At 29.4% G+C, this 26008-nt stretch overlaps 5 protein-coding genes across 5 annotated transcripts; all 5 read left to right on the forward strand.

The window, feature by feature from the left end:
- Positions 1 to 646: 646 nt before the first annotated feature.
- LOC103580777 (odorant receptor 2a-like) lies at positions 647 to 3265 on the forward strand. The gene is made up of 5 exons (XM_014440436.1): positions 647 to 1005; positions 1578 to 1964; positions 2262 to 2466; positions 2963 to 3118; positions 3183 to 3265. Exons 1-5 carry the CDS (start codon positions 647 to 649, stop codon positions 3222 to 3224), a joined length of 1149 nt encoding a protein of 382 aa, XP_014295922.1. The 3' UTR covers positions 3225 to 3265.
- A 1931-nt stretch (positions 3266 to 5196) lies between these two features.
- LOC103580778 (uncharacterized) lies at positions 5197 to 7350 on the forward strand. The gene is made up of 5 exons (XM_014440304.2): positions 5197 to 5248; positions 5601 to 5943; positions 6731 to 6889; positions 6980 to 7125; positions 7189 to 7350. The coding sequence occupies exons 2-5, from the start codon at positions 5715 to 5717 to the stop codon at positions 7348 to 7350; spliced, it is 696 nt and encodes a 231-aa protein (XP_014295790.2). The 5' UTR covers positions 5197 to 5248; positions 5601 to 5714.
- A 1387-nt stretch (positions 7351 to 8737) lies between these two features.
- On the forward strand, positions 8738 to 15903 carry LOC103580773 (uncharacterized). The gene is made up of 6 exons (XM_014440336.2): positions 8738 to 9034; positions 11347 to 12070; positions 12557 to 12832; positions 13872 to 14060; positions 14691 to 14826; positions 15609 to 15903. The coding sequence occupies exons 3-6, from the start codon at positions 12610 to 12612 to the stop codon at positions 15745 to 15747; spliced, it is 687 nt and encodes a 228-aa protein (XP_014295822.1). The 5' UTR covers positions 8738 to 9034; positions 11347 to 12070; positions 12557 to 12609; the 3' UTR covers positions 15748 to 15903.
- A 1542-nt stretch (positions 15904 to 17445) lies between these two features.
- On the forward strand, positions 17446 to 20281 carry LOC103580064 (nucleoporin NUP42). The gene is made up of 5 exons (XM_008561689.3): positions 17446 to 17653; positions 17724 to 17766; positions 18356 to 19320; positions 19569 to 19703; positions 19791 to 20281. Exons 1-5 carry the CDS (start codon positions 17575 to 17577, stop codon positions 20198 to 20200), a joined length of 1632 nt encoding a protein of 543 aa, XP_008559911.1. The 5' UTR covers positions 17446 to 17574; the 3' UTR covers positions 20201 to 20281.
- A 590-nt stretch (positions 20282 to 20871) lies between these two features.
- LOC103580071 (stabilizer of axonemal microtubules 2) lies at positions 20872 to 25979 on the forward strand. Its single transcript, XM_053738683.1, has 4 exons — positions 20872 to 21158; positions 21453 to 21705; positions 21777 to 22048; positions 23406 to 25979. The coding sequence occupies exons 1-4, from the start codon at positions 20872 to 20874 to the stop codon at positions 23716 to 23718; spliced, it is 1125 nt and encodes a 374-aa protein (XP_053594658.1). The 3' UTR covers positions 23719 to 25979.
- The last annotated feature ends 29 nt before the right edge of the window (positions 25980 to 26008 follow it).

Below are 26008 nucleotides of genomic sequence, written 5' to 3' on the forward strand. Positions count from 1 at the left end.
AAATGAATTAATAAAACATTCGTGAAAAATTACCATGAAATCCAATGGAACCAAAAATTTTATTTGCGTTCACTTGTCAATTGGCAATTATGTTACAGCTTAAAATTGGCCCCACAAACACTTGGTGTATTTTTTCAACCTTCCTCAAATAAATTCCGGGAGCCCTAGAAAATATAACAAACAACAAACAGTAAATTAACACAAAATTTTTAAACATTATACAAACTATATATTTGTAGTTAATTTTTGCCAATCAATCTCTCCATTTTGCACGCAAGTTATATATAAGCGCGTATGGCACCAGACTAACTCAGTGACAAGCTCGAGGATCGATAGACTGTCTCAGCTTCGTGAAAGCTCCAAAGACTGAGGACTCTAATTTGATGGACTTTGCCCGCGCAGCTCATAAATAATATCATTTATTATTAACTCGCTTAATACAGCACTACGGAAAATTTTCTCTCATTATACAATTACCCAATTTGCATAATTATTGTCAGCCGCAATTATTATAATGTCGCATTTTGCGAATTTTCTTCGCGGAAATTTGAATATCCCAGCCAACACACTAGACATTTTGACGTCTCCAGAGAATTTACTGGCGACTTTCTACTCTAAAATAATTAATATCAAACTTTTACTGACAATGGAAATATTGACAACTAATTTTTTTGTCTTAACTTTGGTGGGTCTTTGGAAACCGCGCGGCTGGAGTGGGATCAAAGCTATTCTTTATCATTGTTACTCAGCAATTGTAATATTTGCAAATATTTCATTCTTGATATCTGGAATAATGGATCTTGAATTTACAAATATTGATATTGCTGCATTTATTGATAATGTTTCTTTACTGTTGAGTCTGGTGACGATAAGGCAGAAGACAGCATGCGCTATCGGAAATCGCGGGGACATTAAAGAAATAATTGATTCGTTAGGGCGGAGTCCTTTCAAGCCACAGGACAAGGAGGAAGAGAACATCGTCAAACGGTTTGACGACCTTACTGGGTAAGTATTCATTAAATCCTGCTGGTAAACTTCTGTTATGCGGGGCAAAATAGGCTGCGGAAACATTTCTTTTCTAACTAACTTGATAGGAAATTGAATGTTCTTTCATACGAGTACCCACACGACATACTTATATTCAATGATTACAAATATTAGATATAAATATAGATATATACGTATGTTTTTTAAAAATTTTAAATAAGCATAGGTTGTTGGTGTTTATTCCAAAGAGCATTCAATTTTTTATTATTTTGCACTATTAAAATTTTTTTCGTATCTTAAATATCCTTCAAAAATAGAAAAAACAATTTTTTTTTTTCATTTTTTACTCAGTCGCATAGAGAATTTTACACCCTCTCAAAGGAGTACCCACAATTCCTACTTCACGAAAAATATCAATTCTCATATTCATATTAATATACATACAGATGTACAAATTAATAAATATTTAAACCTTCGAAACACTGAAAAATAATTTACCGTGCTTATACTCATTCGAAAGCGCTTCCAATTTCCTACAAACTTGGTTGCTTAAAAATTTTTTACCAGCTTCTTACTCTTCATGATTTCAGATATATCCTCAAGTACTACCCAGTTCTATTCACCGTCGCAATAACCTGGTACTCAATAGGACACATGTTCATAATGGATCCCCCTTATGTTTTGCCTTATAGAGGGTGGTTTCCTTACAACTACACAACAACAGGCGTCTATTGGCTGACAGCAGTCTATCAACTCTACGCAATTTGCAGTGCGGCATCCATTAATCTAGCCTTCGACCCCTTACTCCCTTGTATTATTTGTCACATGTGCGCTCAGGTTCATATTTTAAGGTACAGATTTGGGGTCATGTTGAAAAAATTAGAAGTTATTTCTGACAATGAGCCGCGGTGTGTTATTACGTCTGCTGAACGTAAATTGATGGGAGAGTGGGTTGACTACCACATTAGTATTTTAAAGTTTGTATTTTTTTTATTCTTAAAAATTAATTTAAAAATTTTTTTTTGATGATGTAAAATTATAGGCAATTTAATGCTTTTTTAAATGAGTGCCCACATGATATACTTATTTTAATAATTGCACATACACCCACATATATATATATATATATATAAAATGAAAATAAGTGTGGGTTGTTTGTACTCATTTTAAAAGGCATTTAATTTCCTATCAATACATACTTTTAAAAAATTGTTTTATAAACTTCATTATTTTTTTTCAAAATTTCAAAACTAAGAAAATTTTTTTTTCTCCAGTCTAATTAAATACGTGAATTCAACATATTCAAAGGTAATATTTGTACAGTACACAGCAAGTTCATTGATTTTATGTACGGTCGCATATGTGCTGTCACACATGGATGCGCTATCTATGAATTTCGCGGGTAATTTTTTTTATTTCATCGCGATGAATTTCCAAATATTTTTTCAGTGTTTTTGCGCTAATCAAGTAACACTTGAGGTAAGTTTTTATATTTTTCATTTTTTTGTAAACATAAAATTTTATGGCCCATTTTACCCCGAGCGGATTATATAATCTTCAAGGTGTCATTGAAAAGAGAATTCAAAGAGCTTTCAAACGAGTACCAACTCGGGATTCTGCCCCCACTTCACCCTTACGGACATGCGTCGACGTGAAAACTCGTCATGTGACCACGGCACTATGACGCACAAGTTCAGACGGCAACGGGACGGAGAAAAACGGGAACCTCAAGGCTGAGGACGACGAAGACAATTCACATTGCCTCAATATATATATATATATATATTTTTTTTTTTTTTTTTTTTTTTTTTGAAGTATGGCTTGTGGGTACTCATTTGAAAGAGCGTAAAATTCTTTTATCAATCGTCATTGTTTGAATAATTTAAAATGAAATACTTCCGGCCAAAAAAAGTCAAATCACTAGAACTCCAATCCTGTAAGATCGAATTATAAACTTCTGAAATAATTGATACAGTTCTTAGATATCACCACCGCTCTCTACGATACAAATTGGTTCAATTTGAGCAATAATGTTCGCAGATCAATGACTATTATTTTATGCGAATCTTTCCGCCCGGTTCTATTTACGAGCAGTTTCTTTATTGTTTTATCTCTCGAATCATTTACTAAGGTAAGTTCTAATAGCAAACAAATTTTATCAACAATTATTAATGAATTATCTTTTTTACTTCAAGGTTATAAAATGTGCGTACACTGTTTACAACGTTCTGCAATAACTCGTTAAAATTTTCAAATTTATTATTATGGATGATAATTTATAGCAGTTAAATTTGTTATATATGTATATCTATTTGATAAAATAATAACGATAATATATTTTATGAAAACAAATCAATTTGGGCATAAATAAAATTTAGTTGCTCAAGAAGCCGAAGGCTAAAATAATACTCAAATCGTGAATAAAACAGCGATATCTCAAATTTTGAGATATTTAATTAGATTTATCTCGGAAACTAGCTCTACGGTAATGGACTAAATAACCGTTTTTGTAGGGAGTAAAATTCTCTATAAAAAATGGCCTGTACAATTTTGTACTAAAATTAGTGGTTTGCAAGTAAAATAAAAAAAATCATGAAATTTGAGAAAAAATTGGCTTTCAGATTTTTTACCGGTGAGACCGGTTACAAAACGTAAATTAGCTACAAGCACTTTTAAATAGGAAGGACTCCTGTTATTTCCGCGTAATAACGACTTAATATCTTGCAATGCCGCGGAGCTATAGATAATTGAAAAAAAAATCAAAATTTACATGTTAATTAATTTAAATGGGAAAATTTCAAATTCAATAAGCGAGTACTCAAAATTACAATGGAGAGCTCATCTTTGGTGACAATTTTTTTTTTACATGTTTAGAACATTATTCTGTCGATAGACCAGAAAAAAAATAGTCGTTTCAAACGAAGCACTTTAATGGGTATACGTGGCCATATATAGTCGTATATGAAATAATTTGGAAACTGTATATGAGCCATGTATGGCCATATATAATAAATATATGGCCATACCTGACCATATATGATTCTTTTTTCCTGAGCTAGAAAAATTTACATCTCTTCCTGATGATGATGAAGAATTTTGTTGAATTATGCAAATAAACAATTCATCAATCAATTATTATTATTATTATTCTTTATTTCAATGTATGCCCTAGTAGAAATGAAATCGAGTTTTTGTCTAGTAACTGGCCAGTTTTACTAGACGTAAACCAGAAACTGGCCAGTGGGATATCGTGTTTTTGTCAAGTAACTCGCCAGTTTTGCTAGAGATCCAAGAGAAACATGGCGGCTTTGAAAAAATTGTCACTTTAAAATTTTAGGTTTGGAGGTTATTAAAATTATCAGTTCCTCGGAAAAATAAAACGATTTTTTTAAAAAATACCCAGACAAATTAAAAATTAATTCAAATTAATGTATCTTTCTCCAAATTACTCCAAAAATTTATATGCGATAAATAGATAAATCTAACCTGAAGCATGGATATATACCTGGAAAAAAATAATCAGACCCGATCATGCCTGTTCATGCATGATCAGGTCTGAAATCAGACATGATAAGGCCTGATAATACCTGTCCATGCCTGTTCATGTCTGAAGCGTTAAATACGCTCAGGCCTGATCATGCCTGTTCATGTCTGCTCATAGATATAAAATTTTGTTGACCAAGAATCTATCATATATAAGATTTTTATTACTTTAAGTTCATACGAAACGTACTTATATCTAAATCTCTTAGGTCAGTGGGTAGCGTGTTAAACTTTCGAGCGCAAGGTCCACAGTTCAAATCCTGCACACGCTCGAATTTTTTATTTTTTTATTATTTTTATAGCAATAATTATATATAATATAATATAGTTATACATAATTATATATAATTATACAGGGTCATTTTTTATATATAATTTTTTTTCCCGGGTGGACTTGAACAGATATGAACATACCTGTTCAGACCTGAACATGCCTGATCAGGCCTGGTTAGGCATGGTCATTTTTCATGTCTGATCAAGTCTGAAGACTCATGCCTGTTTATGTCTGATCAGGTCTGATCATTTTTTCCCGGGTATATTATTAATTATTTATGATAAAATTATTTACATATTAACGTACACATTAAAAAATATAGGTTAAACAGAAAAAAAATAAACACACACATACACACTAGTATAGAAAATATATTGGTGTGACCGAGATCGCTGGCCAGTTACTGGTTTAAAATCGAGTAAAGTCTAGATTATTTCTACTAGGGTAAAATACAAGAATACCTTTCTATATTTTTTTTCTTCATTTTATGTTTTTGTACTTTAAAATACTTTCTTGTCTGTCTGTAAAAATTTTGAATTAAAAGTTTAAAATTTATAAATAAATAGTATTTATATCACACACAGATAATAACTACACTGACTGACTTTATTGCTTATATTACACATGCTTGCCACTTATCATTTGCTGCTTTTCTTTATCACATCCTCGTCTCGTCCATTTTTATTACACTGCATCACTGGTTACTCCTTACCTTCGATATCTGCTTTGACTATTAGTTTTTCATATTATTGTTATTATTATTATTATCATTATTATTATTTATTTTATCAATAAGATAAGGGCCCGAGATAAAATCCATGGATTTGTGCTACAATAATTGAAAATATTTAACACTAAGGAGATAATTATTTTTCTTAACTTAATCAATTAGTTAACTGATCAATCAAATATGTTAATGAGACGTGATCATGTTAATTATTTGCAATGGAGTGCATGTGTGTCATTAATTTCCGCGATATTGGGAACAATTTCGCTGTCAACTGAAGGTTGGGTTACTGCGTCAGCAAAAGTCGATGGAAATATTGAAGATGTCCAAGAATCGACAATTAATTACGGATTGTTTACTGGGACATTAATAAGAAGAATATTGGCCAGCCCTAAATCTTATGACATTTATTGTAAGAATTTCAAACAATTTTTTTTTTTTTTGGTTTTTGTGAATTAATGCGGCGACAGTGCTTTAAATTTAAGTTATAAGAAAAGTGTAGAAAATTTAATGAGGAACACAATTGCTTATCATAAATATTTGGCTACCTATGATAGTTTATGAGAAATTTTGATTTTGAAGTTAAAAGTTTAGCGGTTATTTTATTATTAATAATATTACTCTGATTTATTTACAAAAAACGGTATGCGCAGACGACACGATTGGGACCTATGCGCATACGTTTACTATGGCACATTTGTAAATTTTGTACCAGTTTTCTTATGATCCGAGGTTACAATGCACCCATAGTAAAATTTAATGGGAATTTTTCACAGTGTATAATTATAGAAATGTTACCCATAATTATAGGAATAGTTCCTGTAAATATGGGAATGGTTCCTATAATTATAGGAATGATTCCTATGATTTATGAGTATACTTTCTATAATAGTATGGGAATAGTTCCCATAATATTATAGGAATGGTTCCTATAATGGTATAGGAACTATTCCCATAGCATTATGGGAACGGTTCCCATAATGGTATATATAGGAAGTATTCCCATACTATTATAGGGATGGTTTCCATAATATTATGGGAATGGTGTCTATAATAGTATGGGTACAATTCCTATACCATTATGGGAACCATTCCCATAATATATAGGAATACTTCCCATAATTTTCTTTCCGTGTATTATCTTTAATACTTTGGACAGAATTTAAATTCAAATAAAAACTCGCTGTAATTTTTTTTAGTCACTTGTATTTTCGACGCCAACATCTGCATCTGGAGCTGCCAGCAGTTTCTTGGGCTGCGTAAACAGGAGGCCATTTTTTTGCTCAAAGGAGAAAAGCCGTCATTTTCTTGTCCCATATCCATATCCACAAGATCCAGTTATAATTTTACCTCGAATGGTAATTTTTTAGTTTATTATTTTTACTCAGCCTCAAAATCATCCTTCTTTCCATTATCCCCACTCACTAACTAAATTATTTTTATCACAGGTACACAAACTGAATTTTTAAGCGCCTCCTTAGCAGCCACTTCAATATTTTTTGTCATACTGACAATTATTATTTTATATTGTTCATTCATATTAATATTAATTAATTGTTTTATGAGCCCAGCAATTACATTTTTTAACATTACGGTAAAAATTTTTATTTATTTATTATAACTATACGTATAATAAATAATAAATTAAATTTTTCAGGGAATTTATTTACTGACAATATTAGAATTTGTAATAAATTTACTTGCTTTAATTTTTTACGGAAGTTATTACAACAATTGGATAAAAAATAATATCGGAATATTGGATACTCTAGTCGGTGATTATAAATCTGAAGCGAGCCTAGGATACTCTTACTGGTAAGCAAATTTGGTGTTTGCCGCGTAAGCCAAAGGCTTATGAGGCCAACAGGTTTTTGGAACCGAAGGTTAGGGCTGCTAACTGGTTTCAAAAGCTAAAGGCCTAAGCAAGTGGGTTTTAGAAGCCAAAAGCTCGTGTGACCACCGAGTTTCAAAATTCAAAGGCTGGCGCTGCCAACAGGTATCAGGAATCGATGGTTAGCACTGCCAATGAGTTTCAGAAGCTAAAGACCAACGCGGCAAGGGAGTTTTAGAAGCCAAAAGCTTGTGTGGGCAATAAATTTCAAAATCCAAAGGCTGGCGTTGCCAATAGGTTTCAGGGACCAAAGGCTCGTGTAGTCAAGGGATTTCAAAAGCCAATGGCTCTATAACCAAGATGGTTTCTGGAACCAAAAGCTCATGTGGCCAATGAGTTTTAAAAGCCAAAGGCTAACGCGGCAAATTTGAAGTTATTTCGCTCTAACTATTAGAGAATTGATCGTTTTAATACTTTTTTTTTAGGATTTTTTTTGTGACGTGTCTACTGCATCCAGTGGTGACTGTATTTCTAAAATTAAGGAACAATATTTTGATAGATAAACGCAAAGAGACAGTAATTGTTGTGGCCAAAGTGAATGATCCGACTACTGTATTGTATTAATATTTTTTATGATACTTGAAATTATAAGTTCAGACAAACTATTAGAAATACGATAACATTTTATGTAATTAATTTTGTTCCTCATTAATTTTTCTACAAAATTCCTGACAAATTCTTATCTAAATCCAATTTTAAACCCCCAATTTTTATTTAAAATTCTCAGATCTCAAAAAATTCCTAAAAAATTTTCAAATATAAAAATAAAAATTCCGCCTAAACTATTAAAGATACGAAAAAATTTCTTATAGACAATTTTGTTCTTGATTGAATTTACCATAAAATTTCTCTAAACAATTTTTACTTATTTCTAATATTTATCAAATTACAGCCCAATCAAATGCATAACTCAAAATTTCCCTCCACAAAAAATTACAATTCATTATCTCACGTGGCACAAAAAAAATTATTGGATTTAAGTTAACAATTGGTTACATAATGACAAATTGTCGCTTTAAATTTAACAAAAAATCAACAATTTTTTCTTGTGCCGCCCTGATTACGAAAAATAATCTGCTCCATTTTAAGTGTATATCTTCTCATCATTTTTCTTAATCAGGGCGCTTGGAATATCATATATTTATACATAATATAATTAGTAGAACACTGCACAATTATGTAGTTCCATAAAGTAGTTCCATCTACTTGCAGACTCAAGAACTAATTTAAAAACGGCAGGTGATAGTTTTACCTGTCTGTCCGTAAACCGAAGGGTCCCAAACAGGATTATACATAACGTTCATAGCTCAGTACCTGGTTGGCGTCTCACCCACACTGACTATGGATATTTTACATAATTACTATTTTTTAATCCCCCTAACACTCAGAACCGACGCTTACATTTATTTATTTAATTAAAAAAAAAAATCAAAACCGTGAAACCCTGACCCCCTACTCTCATTAAAATCTAAACCCAAATTTTGACCCCCACTTAAAAAATTCTTTAAAAAAACCCCAGTGTCAAAATATATTGTCTAATAGTGTTCAGTGTCCAGTTGAACTAAAACATAATTAACAAGTGCCCAAGGATTTATAAATTAGCAGTTGCCAGGTAATTTTTTTTTTAATTTGAAAATAAAAGTTGTAAAAAAAAAATTTTTGAAATTTATTTTGTCTGGCGATGAATTAAATCGCCGGATAAATAAAAAAAAATTGAAATATTTTATTTATTTTTTTTTTTTAACAAGAACCGTTGGAGGAACCGATTTTATGTCCGAGTAAAACGAGGTCGCGATCGTGTAACTGTTTGGATACGATGCATCTGGATATTTATTATTATTTTATCTCATAACAATCTATTAACTCCATTGTCTGATTTATCTAGTTAATTGCAATCCATTAATTTAGTTTTTTAAATTAATTTTTTTACTGAAAAAAATCATATGTTCATCAAAACGCTCATAACTTTTAAACAAGTGGCCTTAGGTCATTAGCATAAGTTATAATAATTCGAAAAATTCAATTACGTTTTCAATAATACTCAACAAAGATCAATTATCTCAAGCTCTTAATAAGATATCGGTAATTAAACTTCAGAAAATAAAATTATTTTTGTCTCGTTTTTCTACTGCTTAATTAATTAACGATATTCAGGTAATTAGTAAAAATAATTAGATTTCTTATAAGTTGATTGGAAGGAAATTTTATTTTCCAAAATTTTTGTCTGGTAAAAAATCCTCTAGATCCAATAGTTTATTAGATATATCCGATTTAAGTATTGGAAAATTTTTAATTACTAATAATTAGTTTTGTAATTATATTATTGGCCATAACAATTAATCGGTTGTTTTATACAATTTTTTATAAAGACCAAAGTTACAGGAAATTAAATTACCTTTCCAATGACCCCCATAACGACTGATTATTTTTATTATTTACCATGCAATTTGCGATCAAAGTTAAAACCGTCAAAATCACCGGTTTTTTAGCAAAATCAAAATTTATTTTTAAAAGTTTTATTGATTATTCATTATTTTAATAGTCGGTTTAATTAATACCGATACAAAACACGTTGTATAATGAGTGTATTAAAAATATTTAATGAAAACGAATGAAAGTTATGTCATGAGGAAGTGTTACAAGATTTTAAAACCGGTTGTCCGTCTTTAGCTCCAGGACTCTTTTCTATTATTTATTAATCACTAAATAAAATATTATTATCATTATTACTATAATTATTTTTTAAACCCATCCCAAAAAAAATTCAATCGATTTTTGCCATAATTATAAAATTTTGTTTACTCCGATCTTACTCCCATTCTTTGAAAGACCCATAACTCGTCAAATATTAAACTTACGTTAAAATTGATAATAATCAATCTGATTGAAAATTAACAGTTCTACAAAAAAGTACTTTTAGTAGAAAACGATAGGATCAAAAGATCAAAAGTTATCGTCTCTAGAAAATAAATCGGTTCATAATTTTACATTACGTTATTTTTTTCGTTGTTAAAAAATGGCTGTAACTTTTCAAATATCGAATACATTAATTTTTATCAAGAGACTTTTTTTTGTAAAGCATCCAATTTTCTACATGTTTAGTATGAGTCATATTTTGAATGTGAGTGATGTTAAAAAGTTATGAAGAATTTTTAGATAAATTTAGTAAAAAAATTAATTTTTTTTATTAAGGATAATTATTTTTTTTTTCTGTAATTAATATATGTATTTTATATTGTATGCAAATGAAGGCATAGGAAATATTAAATTCATAACTTTAATAAAATATTATATAGTTGTATATATTGTAATATATTAAATTACTCAAGTTACTCCAGATATTCAATAGAAAAAAAAATAAATCGTTCACATATTGTGATTTCATAATTTTTTTTCCATACTATTTATCATTTATGTATAATATACATACTTGTGTATATAATAGTTCTGCATAAATAATTAATTTAATTTAATTAATTAATTATTTATTTATAAAAAAATTATAATCATTTTTATTCCAATTTTTCCTCACACATTAAGTACCGATAACTTGCACAGTAATAACAATAATTATACATCATAGGAAGTCATTAAAAAGATAATTCAATTTCCTACAATGCTGGTCTCCTATAAAAATTACCTAAAACCGAAAGTTCAATTGTTATCGCTAATTAAAACAATTATCAATAGTTAGAATTTTTCATATATTTAAATTGGATTTATTTACCGAACTATTAGATCTAAACGAATTTGTAATGATTAATATTTATAGCAAATGAAATTTCCTTTCCAACGATATCCCATGACGTCTAATTATCTCTTTTAATTATTAAAATATCAACTAAAACAATAAAGTCATAAGTAATAAACTTCTACAAAATAATTTTTTTATTTTATAGTTAATTAATTAATTTTTTTTTTCAGATAATTGCAGATCATTGGTCCAGTAGTTCAAAAAAATATTAATCATAAATAAAACAAAATTTAATCACAAATGTTTAATGCTTATAAAAAATCTCGTTTCAAAAATATCAAATAATTATTTGTTTATTTGGTAATTATAAGAATAAGAGTAAATATAGTGTCTGAAAAAAAAAATTTATAAATAAAAAAAATAAAAAATAAAAAACTGGGACTTTACTCCCAGTTAAAACTGAAAAAATCGTGGAAGGGTCAAGAAAATCGATAATAAGCCACTACGGGCTTTATCAAAATTCATACACATGTAGCAACACTTTGGGAAGTATCTACGGCTACCCAACCACCGCGACAACAACGACAACACCAACAACAACTTACTTACCCCCACTATCATACTCGCAACCTCACGCTCAACCCCATTCGAGTGCACATTTGGCCCGGCACCAGCTCCAATTTAACCTCACCGAGGACTACAGACCGATTTATTTTTATGTCGCCCAACCCTACACTATCCCTTACACATTTGCCAAACGCCCTAAAAGTAGTAATAATAATAATAATAATAATAATAATAATAATAACAATACCCTTTCTCTCGGACGGTCAATTAAAAGCCGAGGCCGCGTTAAATTTCCAAAAAAATTAAGCAACGCGGAATTTTCACAAAAAGTTAAACAAGGAGAGTTTTCCAAGAGCCTTAATCAAGTCCAGTTCGTTGACCCTACAGGTAATTAAATTAATAATTAATTATTTAATTTTTTTCATATGAAAAAAAATTATTTTTGAGTCTAAAGAAATTTTTTATACTCGGGCTCTAATTGAGAAAATTTAATAAATTTTTTTTTAATCGATACCCCGGAAGCTGAAATACAAAATACCAGAGTTGTATTTTTAAAATGTTTAATATTGGGGGGTAGATGGGAAAATCTTGTGTTTTTGGAAGTATCGATGATGAGGAGGGATTACATGAGGGCTAAAAAATGTCAGGTAGACTTTTGGATATCGATTAAAATAAATTTTTTTAATTTGGATAATTTGAAGCCGAGTAATTAATAAATTGTCCTTGGGTCAGTTTAGAATTTCTCGGAGGTAAAAATAAATGCGTGGAGATAAAAAAAAAAAAAGTTAAAGTGACATTGGCGGGTATCGAACCGCGACCGTCAACTTTCACATGTAACTTGTGACTAATGTTTATTTTATTTATATATTTAAGTCACGAGTTTTCCAAAGACGGAGCTGGTTTGCAGGAAAAGTAAAGATCCGAAGATGACGTCCATGTTTAGAAGAGGAACCATTTTCGCGACATTTTTTTTGTCTTTGATTGGTGGTGGGCTCGTCTGCGCGGCCCTCGTCACTCAGCATTGGGTCGAAGCTCGAGCCTGGAGGACTCCGAACCCACAAGAGAGCGCGGGAAAAATTCACTTCGGGCTTTTGAATGGAAAGAAAGAGTTAAATGTCGCCTATGGGTGGCGCACGTATCACATTGCAGGTAATTATTGTATTAAATTAATTGTAATTACTGAGAAGAGGGAGGGTGAAAGAGGGGAAAAAATGCTAACGCAGTTTTCGGTTGAGCGCGGATAGCATTATTGTAACATGGTCATTACCCGCGAATGGGTGTACTGTGTTTTTATAATGTAAAGTAGAAGGTAATTATTATTTTTTTTTTTTTTTAAGCAGGTGGTCAGCGAATTTTTTTAAACTTTTATATATTTTTATTTAAAATTAAAATTACGGGTTAAATATTAGGTTTAGACAAAATTCTTCCAGTCTTTTTCTATAAAAAATTTAATTTCCCATAAAATTGTTTTCGACCAATTTTATGATATTTTTTCAAATTTAGTAGGAATTTTTATTTTTAGTTCGAAAAATTTTTATGAGATAATTTTTCTGAGATTTCAAACTCCGACTTCAAAAGCTATTTGTAAGTTAAATATTGAATTTAAAAGGAATATTATTGAAACCTTTTCTGTAGAAAATTTAATTTCCTATAAAATTATCTCAGTACACATTTTCAAAATTTTCAATACTTTCCTCTGAATTTCCATTTAAAATAAAATTAAACCTCTTGCCCCCAATTAATCTCTCCCTTTCTATCATCTCTCCTTCAAACCTCTCAGTATCCAAACCATTAATTCAAAAACTCCCAATACTTTTTTGTTACTCACTAAATTTCCTACAAAAAGATTCTCTGTCACTTTCTCTTCCCGCTCGATGCTTTCTCACAATTAAAATAAAAACTAAAAATAATCTGCCGGTTTCAAAATTTTGCAAACAAGTCACGTAAAAAGTAAACATATGTACGTTTTCTCCAAGTGACCTTCAATTAAACTTTCAATTATTCATATCACATAGTCATTGATCATATTGTATATATATATAAACATATATTTATAAATAGTATTCATTAAAATTCTAATCGCAGCCTCGGAAAAAGTTTCCACAGATTAAAAATAATGCAATAAATTTTTTTTCTCACAAGTAAATAATTAATTACTTATAATTATGATTTTTAATTATAATTACAGTTGCTCAAATGATTAAATCAGATCAAAATGTAATGGACTGGAGTTTGTGGATATCAACTCTAATCACAACCTCACTAGCGTTAATTGCTGCGGCATTATCGGCGCTAATTGCTGTTTTAAATACAGCAACAACACCCAGAATTAAATTATTATCAGTACCTGGTGTCTATATAATCAATACTTTAACATGTAAGTAACATATTTACGCTTGTTAAATTTCTTTATCGGTTAAAAAAAATTTATTTACTTCCCAGACAAATTCAGCATCCAATTGCTCTACTCGTGGATAAAATTCAAACCTTTGAAACATTTTAAAAAATGCTCGCACAGGAAAAAAAATAAATTTAGTTGAGAGCTTGAAGTCTAGAATTTGACCCTGAAGTAAAAATATATTTTAGTAGAGACTCACATGTGAGTTACAGGCGCAAGTTCGATTAAACGTCGCTAATTTTTTACTTTTACTTGCTAATTTTTTATGAGATCTTCAAAAATTTTTTTTTGCTGTAGAAAAAATTGTTTTTACATTTAAAAGAATCAGACGACAAAATATTTAAAAAAAAATTTTTTTTTTAACTTCATTTTGATCTTTTTTAATTTAAAAAAATTTTGTAAATTTCCGCGGGCCGCTTTTTTTGGTAAAAAGTAACCGATTAACCTACATCAAAAATTTTTTAGAATCCGAGGATAATCCAAAGGGCTCAAGCTTTAAAATACTTTTTTTCTGCTCTATGAATGTTTTTGAGGAAATTATGGAAGTTTAAAATTTGAATGCGTGATTTTTTTTGCTTTTTGAGTGAATTATTTATTTTTTATTTCTAGTAATTTTCTGTGTAACGAGTGTCAGTACGTGGCTAGCACAATTTTACATTAAGTTATACAACAATGTGTTACCAAAAGAGGATACTGATAACATGTGGACGAGTGAAGGTTCCGCGGAGCTTGGATATTCTTTTTGGTACGATATTTTTTATTTTTTTTTTTATTTGCATTTTTTTGTTACATTGTCTTATTACATTGGCATGTTACGCTCGACGGGTAACAATGAACAAAGGGAAGAATATAGAAACGAAAATAAACATTTGTAATTATTAGTGAAAGTTTTAATTTTTTTTTTGAATAATTAATTTTTTTAAGTTATTCCATGCGTATAGTTTGATAGAAAATTTAACAAGCTTTTAAACGAGTACAAACAAGGTACGCTTATTTTTTTTAGTTACAAAAATATACATATATTTATTAAATATATTAATAAATATGTATAAATACTTCTAAAAAAACTATGGATTGTGGGTACTCTTTTGAAAGGGCATTCAATTCTTTAACAAACTATTTAAAGCAAAATTAGAAAAAAAAAATTATCCGGGAATAATGGGCCAGTAATTTTTGTTGATGTTATTGAGAGTATGGAAAATTAAATGCCCTTTCAAACGAGTACCAACAAGCTAAAATTATTTTTCAATCAAAATGACAAATACGTTGATACTAATAAATATGACGTAATGTGTGTGTATGTATTAGTAATTATAAAAAATAAGTATGGCTTGTCGGTACTCGTTTGAAAGAGTCTTGAATTCTCTATTAAATCGCGCTATCTATTAATAAATATTTCAACTCTGTACAAAAATAACTATGATATTTACTAGCGATGAGCAATAAATTTAAATTAATTTACTGGATTATAGTCTTATAAAATTCTTGGCATTGTTTTAATTATAATAATAATTAATTTAAACTCAGGATGGTAGTAAGTGCCGGGGTTGTTCACCTTATCAGTATCGCTCTGGTTGGCTGGGGATCAGGAAGAGTTAAAGATGACCGCATCGAGCACATACCAGCTCTCGAAGAAAAAACAGCTGCTGCCATAATGCTTTATTAATTATAAATGCTTATAAATATTAAGATATTTAAATAAAAAAACAAATTTATGTAAAAATATTTTTAAAAAAAGCCATTTGTTATAGAAAAAGTTGCTTACAAATTGCCAATTTAAATAAGTATTAAATTAATGTATTTTTTTATAATGTACCTACAAATTTTTTATAAAATAAATAACTTTACAAAATGGAGGCCTCTATATTTTTTTTTTTTTTTTTTTTAACAACTGACTTAACTCTTGACCTCAAAATTATATTTATAGCCGAACAATTGAATTTATATAAAAAATTAATGAACCCGTCTTTGTAGAGACTTTAATTACCTATATATTGTATCATCTACATTTTTCCCGTAATTTTGATACTTGGGCCATAAATTTAAATTTCATCCCGTTGTGCAAAACAAAGTTACCGCTTTCCGCCTTCTTCGAGGAGAAAAATAGTATACACGACTCGGAAAGCAAATAAGAAAGCCTCAGACCACATGTTTGTTGACCTCGGCTTCGCCTCGGCTAGCAATTACATGTGATTTGAAACATTTCTTACTTTACTTCCCTAGATGTGTAATATACTATCAAGTTTCAAGGGAATAATAATCTAATCATTAATTGATTTGTAATTAATTTACATGAAATCAACTTTAACTAACTAGAGTAATTTCAAAATAATTTTTTAAGCCAAACCAAGAGTCTTTATCTCATTTAGATCATGAGATAAACCAGCTAGAATATTTTTCTTCGATTTAAAAAATCGAATGTTTAAATTTTCCCGCGAAAATTGAAAACAGTGAGTGTATTCCGAAATACGCTGCGCGCAGCTGTAGCGTAGCGCATTTTGGAATTCATCCTTATTAATTATTCTTATGATTTGCGTAGAAAATTTAAATATTTGAAAAATAAATTATTAAAAATTAGAGAAAACTAAAAATCGCGAGTCCAAATAAAATGCCAGCAGAACATAATAGGAAAATATTGAAAAAATTAAAAAAAAAACATTTGAGTATTTGAACAAACCTTGGTGGGGAAATAATATGCAGAAGGGTGTCCTAATACACTTGGAGATTTAATTTAAATTGCTCCAAGTGTACAGCAGCTAAACAAACGTCACTTAACTGCTATTTCCCACCAGACGATGCCAGATGATTTTGCTCGAGAACTTGTAAGTTATCAGCATCAGCAATTGGCAACACTGAACACTTAATGACACCACATACACTTTGCATAATTGAAATTTTACAAACACTGGACATTTTAATTAAACAATAACTATGAGCAATAAATTGTATAAATAATTTTGCGAAATAACTGCAATACTGTGTTTCAATTTAAACGTAAAGAATAATCTGGACTACTACTGCCATTTCGATGATACTGATTGCCGCTATTGGACCGTCAGCTGATACAAAGCAATTGACTTTGCGATTCATTCTCCCACCCTCACTTTAGCAAAAATTGAACGTTTAAAACAGCAACGCGAAGTAGCGCCATCTTGACGCAAAATTTCAAAATTTAAATTTAATAATTTTATTAAAATTTATTTGTGTGAATAATTATATTAATTAGACTAAAAAGTGTACTCGAAATTATTTATTTTCATCAATAATTTAATAATTTAGATATTCGAAAAATAACTTATCACCAGTAGCGCCAACTGGCGGCTGTTAAATAATGATTTTTTTGGGAAGATGGGAGTGGGGGTAGGTCAGTGGAAATGGTGGAAATTTATTAGTAAACACAAGCAGTTGTATGAGGTTATAACTTGCACAATATTACTAAATTGATAATTAATTATTTATGTATCTGATTACATAATTAAACTAAATATTAAAAATGGTTGTATGTAAATATTATCAACAAGGGACTTGTAGATACGGACAAAGTTGTCGATTTGATCATATAAATAATTTTGGTAATTATTATTATCATTATTAAAATTGAAATTAAATAATTTGATTAACAAATTTTTTTTTCAATTTCAGGACGGCAAGGAAACGAAAAATATGGTGAAAATAAAAGTATTGTGTAAGTAATATCAAAATACTTCATTCACTTTCTAATACTAAGTGTTTTTCAAAGCTGACATAAAGAAAACTAAAATCTGACACTGAGGTTCAATAGGAAATTCAATGCGATTTCAAACGAGTACCAACAAGATAGATTTATTTTTAAAAAAAATATAAAATGTTATATATGTGATATTATTAAAAATTTTAATTTATGTATTATTAATGAAAAATATGTATAGGTTATGGGTACTCGTTTAAAAGAGCGCCAAATCCTGTGTCTAAAAGCTACGAAATTTTTTTTTTTGGTGATTGAATGTGGGAGAAATTTTTTTTTTTGAATAAGTGGATGTACAGAAAATTTTAAAAGCTGTCGCACAAGTACCAATATACTGGGTTAATTTTCAATATTTATTGAGATATACATATATTTATATTAATGTATATATTTGGGAGAATGGAAGATAAGTATGGGTTGTTGGTTCTCATTTGAAAGAACTTTGAATTTCCTGTCAATTGTCATCATCCATTTTATCCTAAGCATCAATAGATGTGTATGACTTACGCTTCCAATCTCCGCGTTTTAAAAAGTATTTATTTTTTAATAGACTAGGAGTAGCTGAAGAAGTGCTAACTGCCGAACGAGGCGGACAATGGCCGCTGTCTTGTTTCGGGCCGTTCAAGGAGCAACCATCCATCCCAGGGTTCGAAGACGTGTCACCAGAAGAAGTACGCTGGGAGATGTATCAAGCCCAGAAAAACAACACCGTCGAGCAAACAAAGCAGCAGTTCCAGCAGTTGTGCCAAGATGCCATTACCAGGCGCAACGTTCTCAAAAACCCGACCCGTGAAACCGCGGCCATGCTTGAGAAGCTTCAAAAAGGAACCACTGACTCCAACAACAGTTTTTTGCGCAGCACTCTTTTTACTCCATCTGCTAATTCCTCTTCCAGCATCTTCGGCGCTTCCCAATCAAATCCATTTACCACTCGGAATTTTACTCCCACCACAAATTCACTCTTTGCTTCTTCTACTGCGACTTCAACGCCATCTATTTTTGGCGCAAAACCTTTCGGAATGACCAAGCCCTCGCTGTTTGGCGGCGCAAATACACAACAGACGACATTTGCTGCTCAGCCTGGACAAAGTATGTTTGGAGCAGCCCCCGCAGGCACCAATACAGCTCCCAGTATTTTTGGTGCAGCAAACACAGCAAATGCAGCCAACGCTAATACATTTGGCAATACATTTACGTCAACTGCACCGACAAATTTATTTACAAGCAGCAGCGCTACCCCAGCTACAGGAATATTTTCAAATACATTAAATACAAACAATACATTGGCCAGCAATACAATATTTGGACAGACAAAAAATACAGCAGCATTTGGTGGTGCTCCTGTATTCGGCAGTACCTCGACATTTGGAAATGCTGGGTTGTTTAATAAGCCTAATACGTCTGTATTTAGTAATAATACAGGTGCTAATACATTTGGAACAAATACAGGCGGTAATACGACTAATAGCGCATTTGGAGGGAATATGGGTGCAAATACATTTGGAACAAATACAGGTAATAATTACATTTTTATTATTAACTGAGATATTAAATACAAATAATACGTGTAAATATAATACAAAAAAAAAAAATTCATTTCGTAAATAATAGAGAAAAAATATTTTTCGTAAATAATACAGGAAAAATACATTTCATAAAAAATATATTTCATAGATAATACAGAAAAAATGCATTTCGTAAATAATACAGAAAAAATACAATTGTGATTATTCTATGTACTAATACATTTATAAATAATGCAGGTTCTAGTACATTTGGAAATAATACAGCCCCTAATGCATTCGCAGCAAATACAGGTTCTAATACATTTGCCAACAATACTGGATCTAATACATTTGCCAACAATACTGGATCTAATACATTTGCACCAAATACAGGTGATTGATTTCAATGACAACTAATACACATAAAGTATTGACAATACATTTTATTCAATAGTAATAATACATTTTTAAATATTACAGGTGCCAATGCATTCGGAAATGTACAAAATACATTTTTCAGTAGCTCGGGAAATTCACCACCGACTACAAATTTCAATACACCATTTTTACCGCCATTTAATACAGGTTCTAATACATTTGGAATAAATACAAGTGCTGGTGATAGTGGTGTTGGCGGTAATACAACCACTACTACAGCTAATGCAGCAGCTATAAGTAGTAATCCTTTTGCACCGACTGGACAAACTTTTGCTAACAATCCTTTTGGAACTGGAGCTGGAACTGGACCCGTTGGAACATCAGCTAGTATCGATACCACCTGTTATACACCGATGGACGAACTAACAGAGGAAGAAAAAAATATCTACGCCGCGGATAAGTTTTTGTTTAAAAAAATACCTCTAAAGCCGCCTAGTATTGAAATAAGATAATTATGTAATTCTTTATTCTTGCAAATGTAAATATTTTGAAACTTTTAATGAATATAACTAAGTTTATTTAATAATAATAAATTAAATTTATTTTGGCTTTAAATTCTCTTCATATTAAATGTCTTATTTTTATTTAACCACTCAGAATTAATGAAATTGAAATATGTGGATTGAATCATGCGGTAAATTTCTGTTAGTTTAAATACCCACATCACTATATTTAAAAAAAAAATTTTTCAAAAAAATAATTATATAAAATTTTGAAAATTTCACATCATCCAAAATTAATCAAGTGGGTACTCAAATCAGTGGAAATTTACCGCTCTGTAATGTCCTACTACTGATTTTTTCACAAAATTGCAGATGTAATAGTAAAATTAAAAAAAGTAATTTTTGAAATAATTTTTTATTACGGATTAATTTCATTAGTCATAAAGTAATACTAAGAAAGAAATTATCAAAAGGCTGATGGTATTGGTAGTGTTAGAAATAATAATAAAAATAAAAAAGTTCATTTGAATTTATTAATAAGAACAGAGTAATTAGAAACAGTGTGAATACAGTAACAATTTAAAAATTTTAACAAAATGACAGATTAAAATAAATTATTACTTTTATATCTATTTATTATTTTCTTAAATTCTAATATTTATTAATACAATAATGACAAAATGCAAACAAATACGCGAACTTGCACGCGATATTTTAACAGGCCGGTGATTATTGTTCCCTCTGACAATATTCGGTTGTGTAGAAAACCATTGGATGGTACAACGACCACCGGAAGTTCTTATATTTATCATGGAGGTTACAGACCAGTTTTTAATTTTAAACCAAAATCAAATTACGTACGTAGTCAAGCTGTATCGGCTAGTGAGACCACACATAAGCTAAGTTACCAGCCATTCCCGATAGAGAAACGAGAAAAATTACCTTGGGCTCAGAAAAAAATTTACAGGTACTGGGTTTTTTAGTTATTGGAATTTTGAAAAATTTTTTTGAGACTCAAATGTATGGGGATTGTGTAGAGAGGAAAATTTTCGTTAGTTTGAGTATCCACATCAATAGGTTTAAAAAAAAAATATTATATATATATGTTTAGAATATAAACATATGAGAATTTGAAGTTATGGAAATGTGGACTTGTGGGTACTCAAACTAACGGAAATTCGCCGCTTATCATGAATATGACAATCATTTTAATAATAAATAATTTAGATGATCAACTGATTTAAGGATTTATTATTTTCAGACCGCCGAAAACAGGTTTGGACACATTTACTACGTACTCACAGAGTTATATTCCGATTTATGGGGTACATAAAGAAAAGCCGATTAAACCTCTTCAGAATACAGAATGGCTTGGGAGAAAATATAATTTCAATGGCATGAGTTCTTACAACGAAGCTTTTATTCCATTACCAATTGAACACGTAGTGCCCCAGATTCCTAGCGGGAATATTATTTTATCGAATGATCTAATGGAGTCTGAAACGACGAGTAAAGTTACCCGTGTTCCAAACCACCAATAAATCAATTTCCTGATCAAATAAATAATAATTTTTTTTTGCTTTAGTTGAGCTATCAAAAATTCAATGTCCAAAAAAGGCTGCCAATAAAACCTCGGGCTAAAAATACTAGATACGAAGGTCCGATGCAAACATTGACGACTAATAGAATTGATTATCAATTTAAAGTTACTTCGAGACCGGAAATTAAAATTCCAAGAGACAATATTCGTAATTCAGATGAGCCAATTGAAGGATTAACAACATCAGCAAATTCTTATTTATATAATGGTCCAATTAATTTAAGACAGAGTTTCAAACCGATTAAAAATTATCAAAAGTAATTATTATTAAAAAAAAAAAAAAAAAAAAAAAAAGTAATTGTTTAGAAGTGGGGCTCACCCATGTTTAAATTAGCAAAACCCTTATTGTAAGCAATTAGCAATGAAACCAAATTGGTCATCATACAATTGTCAGCAGATTGACGATGTATTTGCTTAAATTAAGTATAAATTAAGCGTCAATATTCAGGTGTTTATAATATTCAGGGTTTTAAACATGATATATTATTTCTTTTTTCATATTTTTCAATGTTCCGAGCTATACTGCACTAAATGACATATCTTTCTTATCATTCTATGTATTGACTCTTAAGTCAACCACCAAAACTTGAGGTATATTCCTATTTACCATAATGTTTGTAGTTTCGTCTTAAGTACGTTAACGAACTCGTCAGTAAGGCTATGTTAACGCACTCTTGCCTTAGACTACATCTCTTACTATAATACGCGTGGCATAAAACAGTGTTGTAGGCTTCAGCCAGACACTATACCAGCATAAGGAGCCAGATATCATCCAAACTACTTGCACCAAAATGTTGTGTGAGCTGTTGTACACATTTAAAATACTGAAATAACATAAATATACTAGTTTTCATTATTACAAGAGTTCAAAAATCATTCGTAACTCTTAGATAGACCTTCCTATCGCCACCGCCCATCTTACGGTATTATATAAAATTACTTATATTTATTAGAAAAATTTATTTTTGAAAAATTATGAAAATTTGCATGATTTTATGCATTTTTATCATTTTGTACATTTCAATGGCAAGGTTCAGATAGATATCTTGTGTTAGAGACAAAAACTCATACAGAAAATTTAATCCGCCGTGTAGCTGAGCACGTGGAAAAAATTCAATTATAGATATTTAAGGTATAAGCACTTGAAACATTGAAAAATGTGGTGAGCCTGAATATAGACAATTACCAAAAAAAAAAAAAATCAATTTATCGAAATTTGATAATCGATATATTGAACAATGTGTTGATTTATTGCATTTACATTCGCTATAACGGAAGTTTTAAATCAATATATTGAATACAAAATCGAATCATTAAAAGTTGTAAATCGATATATCAAACTTGTATGTGATATGTAGAACTTGAAACTGATATATCGAACTGGTGAATTGATGAATTGAAAAATTGATTATTTAATCGATATATCGGACTTGTAATTGATAGATCGAACTGGTAATTGATAAATCCAACATTTAATCGATATATCGAACACTCAATCGATATATCAAACTTGTAATTAATATGTCGAACTGGTAATTGATGAATTGATATATCAAACATTTAATCGATAAACCGATGTATATCGAACATTTAATCGATACATTGAAGTTTATAATTCGATATATCGAAAATGGAAAAATATATATTATTTTTTTCAATTATTCTTTTTCTTTCAATTAGACCAGTAGGTAAATTTGATGACATCACAATCAATAAGTTATCATACCGGCCATGGGATCCAGTAATTAAAGAAAATTATCCATGGGCACAAAAACCAAAGTACAAAAAACCAACGCGACCCATCGATGATAATTCGATCTACAAAATAAGTTTCATTCCTCCTGAATACTATTGTTACCAACAATGCGAGGGTTCTTCATGTCCAAGGCTTCCAACTAATTCACAAAATGTCATGTGTCTAAATTAATAAAGTACTCGTTTTTTTTTTAGTTTTCATAAGCTTAAAATTTATTAAATTGCACTTCGAAATTGTGCATACAATTTAAACATTAAAAATAAAATTAATAATTAATTATTATTATTAAAATATAAATTTATGGCCGTGTCCAAAAAAATTATTTTTATATAAAATATTTATTATTTATGCACTGGACATTTATAGTTTTGTTAAACAGGCCGTTTTACCAGAGATCAATATTTAATATATTTTTAAATATATTATAATAATTATAAATTTTGTTATTATTTAACAATAATCTTAAACTAAAAAAAAATATTATCTTATATAGTTTAGACTCTTTTCAAAGGCCAGCAATCTTAAAATAAAAATACATTTAAAAATAGCTAATAATCATAAACTTTAACTTGCACCCTCCTGAAGGCTTGTTCACTTTTTGTAAACATGTGAGGAAAAAAATTTATTTTGACCGTGTAGTTTAATACAGAATTAAAAGTGCTTTTCAATGAGTACCCACAAGCCAGACTTATTTTACATAATTACAGACATATATATTTTTATATAAATATAAATTATATATTTAAATCTTTTAACTCTTTAGCTCTTGAGCTTGAAACCCGACTTCTTGTTTACACGGACCGCTATGAAATTGAAATGAGCCATTAGTAGTAGCAGCAGGAGGGTATTAGAAAAAAAAGTATTTCATTTTTTAAAATTCAAATTTGCCGCATAAACATTCCTACAGTACTAGTACTGCACACAAAGTAGAGTTAGAATGAGTGGAAAGAGAAACACTAATAATCTCACATTACACGCATACTAATCAAAACTCCCAAATGCTATAGGGTGAAACTATAAAAAATTAGGACCTGTTGGTACTCAATTGAAAGAGCTTTTAATTTTTTATTTAATTACGCCCAATAATTTTTTTTTTTTTTACTTTTTCTTACCACACTTTGATAGAGGATCAAATTCCCTTTCAAATGAGTACCACCAACGTATATTTATTTTCAGCAATTACAAAAACATATATATGGACATAAGTACATATATATGTATCTTATAAATAAATAAAAATAAATATGGATTATTGGTACTCATTTTAAATGAAATTTAATTCTCTCAACAACTGCAAAATCAAATTTTAAAAAATTTTCATCCTCACAAGCTTTAATGAGTCAAAAAGTAATTAATGATACTTTTAGTGTACCTATTTATCACAAATAGTTACGATAGATTTTTTAATAACGAGTTTCTTTTAACCTAAGGCACATGATTGTCAATTAAATCATATTTAAAAAAAAAATTTTTTTTTTTACTCTAAAAAAAATTACAATACACATTAAATATTAATAGTAATAGATATAATTTATCTACAACTTTGGGACTATAATAAACATAAAAAAATCCTTCGAAAATTTTCTCTTCCATTAATTTTTTTTTTTTCGGCTGTGTCATTATTGTATAAAATTTGGCTAATTAACAATTAATCAAAATAATGATAAACAAAATACAACATATAATTCCTTATAGTTCTTTTTTTGAAATCGATAAAAATTCAAATTTTTCTACTCAAAAAGTTATTTTCAAAGTTTTTTTTTTGATAGATCGATTAATTTCTCAAAATGATTGAAAAATTATTTCAAAAAATATCAATTCAAACGGAAGTTATTGTAATTTTAAAAATGAAAAAATAAAACGCAATAAAACGCAAAAAAATTCGATCGTTACTAAAATAAAAATATCGGAAATTGAGTTTTTCAAAATATTCTTTCTTCTGATTCCTTCTAAAAAATTCAAATAAAAATTTAAAAAATTATATTTCGAAAAAAGTCATTGGAAAATATTTTTCACTCAAAATAGTTTAAATTAATTTTTGAAAATATTTTTGAGGCAAACATATTTTTCGAAATTTTCTAACTCGAGATTTCAATTTGCATGTTAGTTTAGAAAAAAAAAAACAATTTCTAATAAAAAAACTTCCACGAAAAATTTCAAGTGTCCATATCAAAATAGTGATAAATCTTTCAAAAATTAAAATTTTTTGATAAATTTTTTCTTATATACAATCTGTAGAATCAGTGCAACCTATCGAGATAAAATAAATTTTAATAACTATTTTTCCAGCGGGAACTCAATTACCAGTTAATTTTTTTTTCATATTTTGGTTGTGTAAAATATATACACATAAGTATATATATATATATATATATATATATATATATATTGATGGAAAATAAAAGTTTAGCAGTAGCCTTATAATAAAAATATAGTGTTATAACTAAATAAAAATAATAAT

This window comes from Microplitis demolitor, chromosome 4, assembly GCF_026212275.2.
Source record: "Microplitis demolitor isolate Queensland-Clemson2020A chromosome 4, iyMicDemo2.1a, whole genome shotgun sequence".
Classification (NCBI taxonomy): domain Eukaryota; kingdom Metazoa; phylum Arthropoda; class Insecta; order Hymenoptera; family Braconidae; genus Microplitis; species Microplitis demolitor.

Bases quoted from the DNA above. Each gene is read 5' to 3' on its own strand.
- LOC103580773 (XM_014440336.2), top strand. From the start codon at position 12,610: ATGACGTCCATGTTTAGAAGAGGAACCATTTTCGCGACATTTTTTTTG. The intron at 12,833-13,871 runs GTAATTATTGTA...TTATAATTACAG, and splicing joins GCGCACGTATCACATTGCAG to TTGCTCAAATGATTAAATCA. The intron at 14,061-14,690 runs GTAAGTAACATA...TTTTATTTCTAG, and splicing joins TATAATCAATACTTTAACAT to TAATTTTCTGTGTAACGAGT.
- LOC103580777 (XM_014440436.1), top strand. From the start codon at position 647: ATGGAAATATTGACAACTAATTTTTTTGTCTTAACTTTGGTGGGTCTT. The intron at 1,006-1,577 runs GTAAGTATTCAT...TCATGATTTCAG, and splicing joins CGGTTTGACGACCTTACTGG to ATATATCCTCAAGTACTACC. The intron at 2,467-2,962 runs GTAAGTTTTTAT...TAATTGATACAG, and splicing joins CTAATCAAGTAACACTTGAG to TTCTTAGATATCACCACCGC.
- LOC103580071 (XM_053738683.1), top strand. From the start codon at position 20,872: ATGCAAACAAATACGCGAACTTGCACGCGATATTTTAACAGGCCGGTG. The intron at 21,706-21,776 runs GTTACCCGTGTT...TTTTTGCTTTAG, and splicing joins AGTCTGAAACGACGAGTAAA to TTGAGCTATCAAAAATTCAA. The intron at 22,049-23,405 runs GTAATTATTATT...TTGAAGTTTATA, and splicing joins CCGATTAAAAATTATCAAAA to ATTCGATATATCGAAAATGG.
- LOC103580778 (XM_014440304.2), top strand. From the start codon at position 5,715: ATGTTAATGAGACGTGATCATGTTAATTATTTGCAATGGAGTGCATGT. The intron at 6,890-6,979 runs GTAATTTTTTAG...TTTTTATCACAG, and splicing joins TTATAATTTTACCTCGAATG to GTACACAAACTGAATTTTTA. The intron at 7,126-7,188 runs GTAAAAATTTTT...TAAATTTTTCAG, and splicing joins TTACATTTTTTAACATTACG to GGAATTTATTTACTGACAAT.
- LOC103580064 (XM_008561689.3), top strand. From the start codon at position 17,575: ATGGTTGTATGTAAATATTATCAACAAGGGACTTGTAGATACGGACAA. The intron at 19,321-19,568 runs GTAATAATTACA...TAAATAATGCAG, and splicing joins TACATTTGGAACAAATACAG to GTTCTAGTACATTTGGAAAT. The intron at 19,704-19,790 runs GTGATTGATTTC...TAAATATTACAG, and splicing joins TACATTTGCACCAAATACAG to GTGCCAATGCATTCGGAAAT.